The sequence below is a fragment of the Dendrobates tinctorius genome, unplaced genomic scaffold (genome assembly GCF_039654945.1).
Source record: "Dendrobates tinctorius isolate UK_male_01 unplaced genomic scaffold, ASM3965494v1 ptg000046l, whole genome shotgun sequence".
NCBI lineage: Eukaryota > Metazoa > Chordata > Amphibia > Anura > Dendrobatidae > Dendrobates > Dendrobates tinctorius.
The window spans coordinates 52,089,796-52,102,904 of record NW_027361714.1 but is presented as its reverse complement, the minus strand read 5'-3'; the positions used below and the strand labels follow the sequence as shown (position 1 = coordinate 52,102,904).

The 13,109-nt window shown below is 38.9% G+C and overlaps 1 protein-coding gene across 1 annotated transcript; it reads left to right on the top strand.

Annotated features, from left to right (window-relative positions):
- The first annotated feature begins 568 nt into the window (after positions 1-568).
- GJA1 (gap junction protein alpha 1) lies at positions 569-9,291 on the top strand. Its single transcript, XM_073575910.1, has 2 exons — positions 569-747; positions 4,702-9,291. The coding sequence occupies exon 2, from the start codon at positions 4,718-4,720 to the stop codon at positions 5,852-5,854; it is 1,137 nt and encodes a 378-aa protein (XP_073432011.1). The 5' UTR covers positions 569-747; positions 4,702-4,717; the 3' UTR covers positions 5,855-9,291.
- Positions 9,292-13,109: the final 3,818 nt, after the last annotated feature.

Genomic DNA, 13,109 nt, shown 5'->3' with positions numbered 1-13,109 from the left:
ATTGTAAAAGACTTCCAGATCACACATGGGGCAGTTTGTAATGTGGCAAGTTGGAGTAGAAGTCACTTGACGCAGAAGAGAGCTGGAGTGGTGCTGGAAACTGGAGAAGACGGCAATCGGTGAGGATATTTATACACCTATGCTGTATGCAGGATCAGGCAAAACAAAGTATTGCAGAAGTATTTCATAATGTGAGACTTCAGACTGATGTATAATATAATAATTGTAGTTAGTGATCCAAGTCTGGATGCAAAATGAGTATTAATTAGAAAGAAGGAAATGATTTCTAATAAATACACACCACCGAGGTTGTCAGATGAGCTGAGCTGACTTTGTCATTATATAACATTAGTTCATTATTGGAACCGAGAAAGTTTTCAAGAGGCACAAGCAACTCAAAGACAACAAAACAGTAGTCAGGCATTGCACAGGGTCACAATAGGGGTTGTATCCTAAACATCAGTTTTCCAATAAAAAGTCTTAAAATTCCTCATCACTTTCTTCACTTCTTCCTCCCTCCTCTTCCCAGTCTGTCCACCCTTAGGATAGGCGGAGTTGAGGATTGCAAACTTTTTAAAAGCCTTGAAAGAGAGTCTCAGCTGCAAAAAAAAGTTCAGCAACTTCTGTGGGAGAAGGAAGTCTGCAGTGAGCAACAGGCTTTTAAACTTTAAAAAGACACGCAGTCATTTCTTCCCTTTCCTTCCAAGCGCTCCCTGGAGTTTATTTTCCTCTGGTTGGATCTGAAAGGTATAGTAATAGATTTGTTCTTATTTCTATTTTTTGTACATCTTTTTACTCTATTGCCTTATATCTATATTGTTGCTTTTTCTATTTAAACTCTGGGTGTTTCTTAATAATAAGAATGTTGTTATGTTGTTTAGAAAAATATTCTAATAGAAATTCACACACAGAAATGTACAGTATAACAATGTTCTGATTGCATGAATATTTCTATTCTAAATGATCTTCTGGCTGTAAAATGCTGGGCGACGTGTGCCAATATCAAGGGGTCCAATGCAAGTGACAAGATTTCTCCATATATGACGTAGTTGGGTCTTAGAACCCTTTTACAACTCAACACTTTATTACATATCTATCAATCTATGTATCTATCATCTTTCTATCTACCTATCTATTTATCTATAGCTCTATCTATCTATCTATCCCATATCTATCTATCTATCTATCTATCCCATATCTATCTATCTCTCTATCTATCTATCATCTATAGATCTATCTATCAATCCATCTATCTGTCTGTCTGTCTGTGTCAGGTCTATCCATTTATCCTATGGTCCTTATCTATCTATCCATTCATCCATTATCTATCTATTTAACTATCTATCTATTAAATGTTCCATATCTATGTGTCTATCTATGTATCTATTTAGGTATCTTATCTATCTCTCACATATCTATCTCTATCTATATCTATCGATCTATCATATGGTATCTATCTATCTATCTATTATCTCTCTGTCTATTCATCCATCTATTTAACTATCTATCTATTCTATGTTCCATATCTATCTATCTATCTATCTATCTATCTATCTATCTATTATCTCTCTGTCTATTCATCCATCTATTTAACTATCTATTCTATGTTCCATATCTATGTGTCTGTCTATTATCCATCACATATATTATATATCATATATCTATCATATATCAATCTATTATCTATCTATCTAGTTATATGTTTGTGTCTCATCTATGTATCTAAAGCTAGCAGTATTGAACACCAAGTAGCAGCCATTCATATAGTGGTATTTAGGGCAGTCTCTTTGCCAGCTGGACTGTTTGTGTTCCCACCTCTTTGTAGTCAGTGATCAACTCTAATACTGTGCCAACTACTGCCAGTGCTGAAAATAACATTGCTAATAAGAATAGTTATATACATATGTACAGACAACCCTAATTTGGTACAAACCAAACATGATTGGCCAATTTGCTGACCATGAGCGGTGGTGATATTTTGGATGGATGCAGACGCCATATGGATTGCATCATGTCGCACCATATATACCGAAGCCTTGGCGTGTTATGCTTTTACTTAAAGCTGCGTATGAGGCATTTATCTGTTACGTGCTAAATGAATATGCAATATTTGCTGTTTGGTTCATTTAGGAGCATTTCCAAAAGTGCAGGAGTAAATCCTTCTGGAATATTTGCCATACTTGGGATGAAATGTAAGAAAAGAGCACAGAGCGCTGATTTGGCTGAAAGTCGCGTTACCTGCAGCGCTATCCAAAACACCAAATAACACATTGTGACATGACTGTGACATCTGACAAGCTCAGCTCTGCTACATATACATCCGCTTATAATCACTACATTTCAGTAGGAAACCACACACTTCTCAGGTGATTATTGGAAGCGGAATAGCTCAGTATTGCAGCCGGTGTGTCCTGCCCTGGATCAGGCTCAGCCAGCTTCACCACCAGGGCAGAAAACAGAAGTTTATTTCTTATGTCCTGAAGCAGCTTTTCAAGGAGAAAAACACAAAGCTCCCGGTTTACAGCAGCCTGCAGAGAGAATTTGCAGCACTTGGAATTTTCAGACTTGTGTGTTCAGGCGCTAATTGTCAGTAATCCTGCTGAGTATTAAGCCTATTGTCCAGTGGCACTCAGGCCCACATGGCTCCTGTGCCCGGTGCTGGGGTATGGGCAGGAGAGAAGCAGCCGCACTGCCCCCTGGCTGCCATCTACACTGACAGCACTTCTGCATGCTGTGCCAGCGCCACATCTGCTTACAATACTCAACTACTGAGAGCTTCCAACTCACTCACTTCTAAAAGGTTCCTTATGCAAGTGTGAATTAAAATATCTGTAATTCAATGAAAAGTAGAATAAAAATGTGTACAGATACACGGACTTATCTACTGATCGCAGCATTGTAACTACTACTATTATGGAGCAGCTCATAAGTTATCTATCATCTATCTATCTATCTATCTATCTCATATCTATCTATCTATCTATCTATCTATCACATATCTATCTATCTATCCCATATCTATCTATCTATCTCATATCTATCTATCTATCTATCTCATATCTATCTATTTATCTATCTATCCCATATCTATCTATCTATCTATCTATCCCATACCTATCTATCTATCTCATATCTATCTATCCCATAACTATCTATCTATCCCATATCTATCTATCTATCTATCTATCTATCCCATAACTATCTATATATCTGTCTATCTATCTCATATCTATCTATCTCATATCTATCTATTTATCTATCTATCCCATATCTATCTATCCCATATCTATCTATCTATCTATCTATCTATCTATCTATCTATCTATCTATCCCATATCTATCTATCCCATATCTAACTATCTATCTCATATCTATCTATCCCATATCTATCTATCTATCTATCTATCTATCTATCTATCTATCTATCTATCCCATATCTATCTATCTATCTATCTATCTATCCCATATCTATCTATCATCTATCTACCTATCTATCTCACATCTATCTATCTATCTATCTATCTATCTATCCCATATCTATCTATTATCTGTCTATCTCATATCTATCTATCTATCTATCTATTATCTGTCTATCTCATATCTATCTATCTATCTATCTATATCTCGTATCTATTTATCTATCTATCTGTCTGCCTGTCTGTCTGTCTGGGTGTCTGTCTGTCTCTTTCATATATGATAATGCTGGAAAACTACAACAAAATAATTGGTGAAGTCTGATACATCACATCGTTGAAGTCATTACTCTTTAAAATGTATTTTATCTGTTTCATGTGTATAAGGCCTAATAAAATATTGTGCAACCTCTTCATATACTTTGTACCATTTTTTTTTTCTGTTTTCAAGACTTATGAAAATGTGAAGATATTAAACTGACAGTTATATTCAGTTCAGAAAATCCACCATAAGCTAAATCCCCTGGATTTCAGGAGTTTACAGGAATTCAGTTAGCAGAATATTGCCTGCAGTTAATGTAGCTGTAGCTACCTATGCACTGTGGGAAGAACTGGGTCGGCATATTAGGTCTCCTCAATAACCAGCTGCACACAAGAATGTTCTATTCACTGGCAGCAATCATTGCTTCCACTACACTACTAGAACTGAAAAAAATTCTAAATTTCATTTCTTTTTCTTCTTCCATATTTTCTTTTTGATTGTTTTGGAAGTTTCATATTTATATATCTTTCAGTAAACCGACACATTAAAGAAATGAATGATTTCCATATAAGGCTATTAAAATAAAATGTTGCTCAATTCTAGTGAAAGATCTCTGACTAATGTTAGTGTAGTCATTCAGAGTCAAGTAAGGACTCATCTCACTAACCATCTACTGTCTCCACATTCTGCTCCTGAAACAGGGAAATATTCTTGTCTACTTTATGCCAACTTCCGAAAAGTCCGAAAAGTGTACAAAACTTGTAATGATGACCGTTCCCTGTATGTAGATCAGTAAAATAGCCCAAATGTAAAAATCTACTATACTGCTTCTACAAACAGCCAAAATGCTCACTATTTACTAGAAAGTCATAGCTTAAAATTCCACCCAACCCCTATTATAACTATTATTCTGATTTTAAAATTTGAGATTTGTAAATCATCTAAAATCCCAACTGTTTCCCAACTGAAGACAGATAATCTTGTACTTTGACAAAGTCTTATGGCAATTTATTTTATATTTTGTAGGTCACAGCTTTGAAGAATGGGTGACTGGAGTGCCTTAGGAAGACTCCTTGACAAAGTGCAGGCCTATTCCACTGCTGGAGGAAAAGTGTGGTTATCCGTTTTGTTCATTTTCCGCATTCTTTTACTGGGGACAGCCGTAGAGTCAGCATGGGGAGATGAACAGTCAGTATTCACTTGCAACACTCAACAACCCGGTTGTGAAAATGTGTGCTATGACAAGTCATTTCCAATTTCCCATGTCCGATTTTGGGTTCTTCAAATTATATTTGTTTCGACGCCCACTCTACTATACTTGGCTCATGTGTTCTACTTAATGCGCAAAGAAGAGAAACTGAACAGGAAAGAAGAAGAACTTAAGATGGTTCAAAATGATGGAGGCAATGTGGACTTGTACCTCAAGCAAATTGAAATAAAGAAATTCAAATACGGTATTGAAGAGCATGGGAAGGTTAAAATGCGTGGTGGCTTGCTTCGTACCTATATTATCAGCATCCTATTTAAATCATTTTTTGAAGTTGGTTTCATATGTATCCAATGGTACCTGTATGGGTTTAGCCTTGATGCTATCTACACTTGTGAAAGATATCCCTGCCCTCATAAAGTTGACTGCTTCCTTTCTCGTCCCACTGAGAAGACCATTTTTATTTGGTTTATGCTGGTGGTGTCTTTAGTATCTCTAGGACTGAACATTATTGAGTTGTTCTATGTCATTTTTAAACATGTCAAAGATGGCATTAAAGGTAAAAAAGATCCATATTCCACCACAAGTGATGGAAATCCAACAAAGGATTGTGGATCTCCTAAATATGCTTACTTTAATGGTTGTTCTTCTCCAACTGCACCTATGTCGCCACCAGGCTACAAGCTTGTTACTGCAGATAGAAACCCTTCCTCCTGCCGTAATTACAACAAGCAAGCGAGCGAACAAAACTGGGCTAATTACAGTGCAGAACAAAATAGAATGGGCCAAGCTGGAAGTACAATTTCAAACACTCATGCACAACCATTTGATTTCCCAGATGAGCACCAGAATGACAAAAAAATGGCACCAGGCCATGAAATGCAGCCTCTCAGTATACTAGACCATAGGCCTTCAAGCAGAGCAAGCAGTCATGCGAGCAGCAGACCAAGACCTGATGACCTTGAGATCTAATTCACTTTTCATATGCCATAGAAGGCAGATATGTTCCATGGAGGAGGTACTTCACAGTTTCGGACATTAAACAGACTGGTAGCCTATGTAAAGTTACTTTTTCATGATGTGGGAGGTACACATTGATATTTAAGTAACTGAATGTATCGTTTATTTCATCAAAATAGAGTAACAAATAATGAGACATCAAACAATCCATGTGTTCAAAGGTATTGTAAAACTGGTGGTGGATCCCATAATACTTACATCAAGAGGAATTTCTCGTGAAGGATCATAGTTTGACCATCTGGAACAGTTTAGAGCTTAACCTGAGGACAATGCCTAAGAAGACAGTTAGTAGCAAGGGTCCAAAAAATGGTGTTTTTGTATAGTGGTGAAAGTTTTAATTTTCATGGTTAATCAATTCCTTTTTACTTCCACATTTGCATCTGATGAAAAAGGTAGGGTAGGTTCAACCGAAGCAATTGATTCACAGGACCCACGGTAGTGTGGAGAGTTTAGTAGGGCAGAGAACATTACTTTCGGATCATATTCTTCATGACCACTATGTTGATCTGTTGAGAACATTATACTATACTTCAAGGTTCACATGGTATTTCTCATTTTAATTCTGCAGTCGTCACTTTAGTTTTAGCCATCACTGTGAGCAAGTTATCGACCGTAATTTGAATACCCATGCATTTGTAGCTGTTTTACTGAATCTTGGTTTTTGAAATTTCATTCTGCTTATTGTTTCATCATGAATATAATGTCCATTTTTCAGCATTCATATTGTTTACTAATAAATTATAATTCTTTCCCATGAAAAAACCTATAGAAACTTATCAAACTGATGCAACAACTATATTCAGCATACAGTAGATTGTTTTTCCGGATGTGCTTCCTGTAATGTGTTTCCCAGATAAGTCTTCATAAGACTTCTGGTACAAATTCATTATCTCCTTCTATCTTTTATAATGTTTTATACTTTTTGAAATTGTTAAAATTAAATTAAAGCAAGTGACTTTTGTCAGGGACCATAAACGAATGCATACATGAGCTGTAGAAATGTGCAGCACTTGGGATGTGTCAAAAGTAAAAGATGGATAGAAATTAGGTACGTCAAATCTTTATAGATGCAAGGCTTTGGTTCCAATATTAAGAGATTATTATATGAATACTAATTATTTAATTTATGTTTGCAGATCACCTGTGTTTCTTGGGTCCCCATACATGTAATAACTCTGCCCATTCAACCGGCCCTCCCAGACAGTATTCCCTTTCACTATATGGAATAGGTGACGCTTGACATATAGGGATGGGGTCTAACAGATGTTGGGAGTCATTGGAGGCTGGCTTTTTCACCAAGTAGTGATTACAGGAGTTCTGTTAGTTCAACATTTATTTCTTTTTTTTTTCTCATCCATATTGTTGGTTTTCTTTACATTATTTTACGGATGTGTTATTGTTATGTGTTTTTTCTGTCTTAGATTTTTTTCATAAATGTTTCCATTTTTCATGTTGTAATCAGAAAATGCTTGAATGATAGTGATAATGTAGTACTGTAAAATACTTTGCTTAGAGCTGGAATATGGCCTAATATAGCTGCATGGGCTGTGTTAAGAGGAGAAATGTACCACTTTCTAGAATCCCAAGGAATATCTCACTATGGCAAGAATAGAAACTATTCCAGAATTTTGCTCCTTCATTTTCTCATTGCATAAAAAAAGGGGTATATTTTGCACCGTCTTGGACAAATGCCCTCTTAAGGCATGTTTACTCGTGAATCTTGGTCCTTCTGATTAAGGACCTCCCTAGTACATAAAGCCTGGGAGCTTTATTCATTATCTCAGCTATTCAATCCCATCTATTTCATTATTAGGATTCCATGCCTTAGACATTTTGATTTATGATCTATTATTAGTGGATTGACGGATTTCCTTCCCTAGGAGATATACTGAAGCGCCAAGTTATTTAAGAGGAATTGTCAACAAGGGGGCAACCCCTATTATAATCACATCCTTCAACTCGGGGATCAACTTGGGATCTACAATATCAATTATAGGCTTCTGAATTGATAATACTGCACATGTACACATGCATTTCAATGAGGAAGCACACAGTGAAATATACTAAGAATAGGCATCTAGGAGGAAATACATTTCTGCCTGAAGAGCCCACTTTTGTGAATTTTTTTGTAATTAAGTACTGTACTCTAGGTTTTATTACTCTGAAGAAACTCATTTTGTATTTTTAATTGTGATCTGGTTGCTCCAACCAATGGTATTTTTTGCACTTGGAATACGTTTAGAATGCAAGAGTCTGGAAATATACTTGTTCATTAATACATCGATGGCTAATTTATTTTAAAGGGGTTGTCCAATACTAAGACAACCCCTTCTTGATCTGACTGTTTTGCCCCCCGTGAAACTGAAAGCACTCATCTTCTGTGGCGGTGCCATTCCAGTGGTGTCAGCACACGCATTGACGGAGCTCACGTGAGGTTGTTGTGACTAGTTATGAGCGAGTAAGCTAGTTTCTTGGGTTTTCCCCAGCATGCTCGGGTGGTCTCTGAGTATTTGGAAGTGCTCAGAGATTTAGTTTCTGTTGCCGCAGCTGCATGATTGACAGCCTGAATACATGTGAGGAATGCCTGTTTGTTAGGGAATCCCCACATGTATTCAGGCTGTCAAGTAGCCACAAATCATGTAGCTGCGGCGACAGAAATTAAAGCTCTGAGCACTTCCAAATACTCGGAGATCACCCGATCATGCTTGGGTAAACCCGAGCAATGAGCATACTCACTCATCACTAGTTGTGACACACGAACACGGTGCCCAAACAGCGCTGGCATCCCTGTCCCCGCCTTCAGGCGTATTAGCAATGAAGAAGAAGCTAGCAGCAAGCTTCAGCTCTCACATCCTCTTGATGACATATACAGTACATCCAAAGGCAGGGACATTGATATCAGAGCTGATTGGACAAACGGCTCATGTGTCATAACAACCGCATATGAGCTCCAGGAACGCGAGTGCCATCACCGCTGGAATGGCACTGGCACAGTAGGTAAGTGTAAGTGCTTTTACTTTCATGGGGGAAAACACTCAGAGCCAGAAGAAGTTGTCCTAGTAGTGGCAAACCCCTTTATACAGCACAACTGTTACATTTGCATAGTGTACAAATGTAGGGCACCAGGGGGTTAAACATCTCTACTTAATATTCACAGTACCGTTATCTTCATCTAGAAATAAAGATCCAGATAGCATGTATGTAGTATGTGTGACTATTAACATTTGACAAAGAGAAAGTTATCTACCGTACGCAAGAGTAATTATCATTGATATTTTCCATAAACTACTGTTGATTTTAGCTTTGTTGCATGTATGCATTCATGGTTCATTAGCACATGGATTTCAAAGTGCCTAATTTAGACAATAAAGTTCTACTTTAGTAATAAATTCTGTAACATTGTTTTCCTTTTGCCTCATAAAAGTGATTTTGTGCATTATTAGCTCATTTGTGATTTTACAGTAGAATATATATTTCATGGGAACATGCCTTGTGAAAAGACACCATTAACTTGCAGATTCAAAGTTAATCTGTAGGGTTAATAATGCACTTTTAATTTTATGCCCCCCCCCGGCAGACTTCGGGTTTTAGCCACAGAGGTGGCACCAGCATAGGTTCAGTCACTGCTCTGTGCATAGAGAACAGTGGCTGTAAGCGAGTCCCCGCACTGACTGATAGCTCGCTCAATGTTAGATCTGGCTGTCAGTCAGCCCCTGATCTCTATATAAAGAACAGTGACAGAACCAGCGCCGGTGCCACCCCATGAATGAAATGCGAACACTACTGGAAGGAGCAAAGTTCATTTCTCTTGTGCAATGGGGGCTAAGTGCAGGCGCCAGGCAAGTTCAATATGCCATTAACTTGCAGATTAACCCCATGTCTACAGGTTAAATGGAATCTGTCACCTATTTTTTCGTATATAAGCTGCAGTCACAGCCATCAAGGGCTTATCTACAGCATTCTGTAATGTTGTAGATAAGCCTCCGATGTAACCTGAAGGATAAAAAAACAAGTTAGATTATACTCACCCAGGGGCGGTCTGGGTCCGGTCCGATGGGTGTCACGGTTCGGTTCGGCGCCTCCCATCTTCATGCGATGTCGTCCTCCTCCTTACTTCTGCCATGGCTCCGGTGCAGGCGTACTTTATCTGCTCTATTGAGGGCAGAGTAAAGTACTGCAGTGCGCAGGCGCCGGATGTCTCTGACCTTTCCCAGCACCTGCGCACTGCAGTACTTTAATCTGCCCTCGACAGGGCAGATATAGTATGCCTGCGCAGGAGCCGCAGGAGAAGTAAGGAGGAGGACGTCATCACTAGAAGATGGGAGGCACCGGACCGCGACACCCATCGGATCGGACCCCCGGGTGAGTATAATCTAACTCATTTTTCTTATCTTTCAGGTTACATCGGGGGATTATCTACAGCATTACAAAATTCTGTAGATAAGCCCCTGATGGCAGTGGCTGCAGCTTATATATGAAAAAATAGGTGACAGATTCCCTTTAATAGCATTTTTTCATATGACAGGTTCCATTTAAACATTGCAGCACACATAAACACACAATACTGTATTAATTTTATCATACTTTTCTTGAAACATCCATTGTAAAGTCTAATTACCTTATCTTGAATACAGTTTGCTAATAGTAGATGAAAGAAAATAATTGGGACTACAATTTGGTAATAGTAGATGAAATAAAATATTTGGCAATCTGAAAAAAATTCAAGTAGTTTTTGGAATGCGCTCAGAATCTTATTACCCTAATAACAACTAAATTTTTACTATTTCATCAAACACTGCATAAATTATTAGTACAATTAAATAAGAGCTGCTTTGTAATATATTTAATGTAAATATATGCTTCTTTATCCACTTATGAGGCAAATCTCCCTTCGCCAATTAAAGGCAACCTGAGAGCTTCCCAACAAGCATCAAGTATTTATTGCACTCTTTATACCATTTCAAAAAGCTGTTTTTATCATTTTATTGATTATTGCATGTGACAAGAAATGTCATAACTCCAGTGGCAATCTGCTATTTAGTGGATGACTTATCTTGAGGGCATTGATTTCCCTAGATTAGTCATACTATTAATTATGAATAATAATAATTTTTTTTTCTATAGCGCCGACATATTCCGCAGCACTTTACATTTCAGAGGGGACTTGTACAGACGATAGATATTACAGCATAACAATAATCACATAGATTATAACAAATACCAAGAGGAATGAGGGCACTGCTCGCAAGCTTACAGTCTATGAGGAAAGAGGTAGACACGAAAGGTGCCCTGATTGTTTTGACCAGCCATAATGTTAAGTGTGTAACAGTACAGACACAGGGCTAATGGATGCATAAAGCATGTGGGAACATGATGCGGGGAACCTGGTTATGGTAAAACTTTTGACTGTGCCACCCAGGGATAGATTAGGTTAATGTGTTGAGGCGGTAGGCCAGTCTGAATAAATGCATTTTCAACTTTTCAGGCAACGCTTAAAATTGTGGGGATTGGGGACTAATCGTATTGACCTGGGAAGTGCATTCCAAAGAATTGGCGCAGCACGTGTAAAGTCTTGGAGGTGGGAGTGGGTGGTTCTGATTATTGAGGATGCTAACCTCAGGTCATCAGCAGAAAGGAGGGCATGGGTAGGGTGGTATACAGAAACAAGGGAGATGTAGGGTGGTGCTGAGCCATGGAGGGCTTTGTGGGTGAGGGTAATAAGTTTATACTGAATTCTGGAGTGGATGGGTAGCCAGTGTAATGACTGGCACAAGGTAGAGGCATCGGTGTAACGATTGGTGAGGAATATGATCCTGGCTGCAGCATTCAAGACAGATTGGAGAGGGGAGAGTTTGGTAAGAGGGAGACTGATTAGAAGAGAGTTACAATAGTCGAGACGAGAATGAATAAGAGAAACAGTAAGAGTTTTTGCAGAGTCAAAAGTAAGAAAAGGTCGAATTCTAGAAATGTTTTTGAGGTGCAGATGACAAGAGCGAGCCAGTGATCGAATGTGGGAGGCAAAGGAAAGCTCGGAGTCAAGCATGACCCCAAGACAGTGGGCATGTTGCTGGGGAGTAATAGTGGAACCACACACAAAAATGGCGGCATTAGTAGAGGGAGGAAACACAAGGAGTTCAGTTTTTGACAGGTTCAGTTTCAGATATAGTGAGGACATGATGTTAGACACAGTGTTTAGACAATCGCCGGTGTTTTCTAGAAAGGCTGGCGTGATGTCAGGAGAAGAAGTGTATAATTGGGTGTCATCAGCATAGAGATGGTACTGGAAACCAAATATACTGATTGTTTGACCAATAGGGGCAGTGTACAAGGAGAAGAGGAGGGGGCCTAGAACCGATCCTTGAGGAACCCCAACAGTAAGGGGAAGGTGAGAGGAGGAGGAACCAGCAAAAGATACAGTAAAGGAGCGGTCAGAGAGATAGGAGGAGAACCAGGAGAGAACGGTGTCCTTGAGGACAATGGAGGAGCATAGTGAGGAGGAGCTGATGATCCACAGTGTCAAATGCTGCAGAGAGATCCAAGAGAATTAGCATGGAGTAATGACCATTTGATTTAGCTGTTAGTAGATCATTAGAGACTTTAGTGAGGGCAGTTTAAGTAGAGTGTAAAGAGTGGAAACCGGACTGGAGAGGGTCAAGAAGAGAGTGAGAGATAGCGGATAAGACGGGAGTGGAACAGGCGTTCCAGGAGTTTAGAGATGAAGGGAAGATTAGAGACAGGTCTATAGTTAGCGGCACAGTTTTGGTCGAGGGATGGTTTTTAAGTAGTGGATGTATGATGGCATGCTTAAATGAGGAGGGAAAGATACCAGAAGAGAGAGGTTAAATATTTTAGTTAGGTGAGGGGTGACAGCAGGGGAAAGGGATTGGAGGAGATGTGACAGAAATGGGTCACTGGTGCAAGTGGTTGGGCGAGAAGATGCAAGGAGCCTGCTTACTTCTTCTGTGACTGGTTCAAAATCAGAGAGTGAGCTAGATGCAGTGGGGGAGGGAGGACAGTGCATGGTATGAGGTGATTGGGAGATAATTTCCTGTCGGATCTGGTCAATTTTTTCTTTGAAGTAATTGGCCAGATTGTCAGCTCGAAGCTCCGTGGTTGGGGCCTGTACTCTTGGGTTGAGTAGAGAATGAAAAGTGTCAAAGAGACGTTTCGGGTTGTTGGACAGTGAGGTGATGAGGGTGTTGAAATA

Coding starts and splice junctions, on each gene's coding strand:
- GJA1 (XM_073575910.1), top strand. CDS start 4,718: ATGGGTGACTGGAGTGCCTTAGGAAGACTCCTTGACAAAGTGCAGGCC.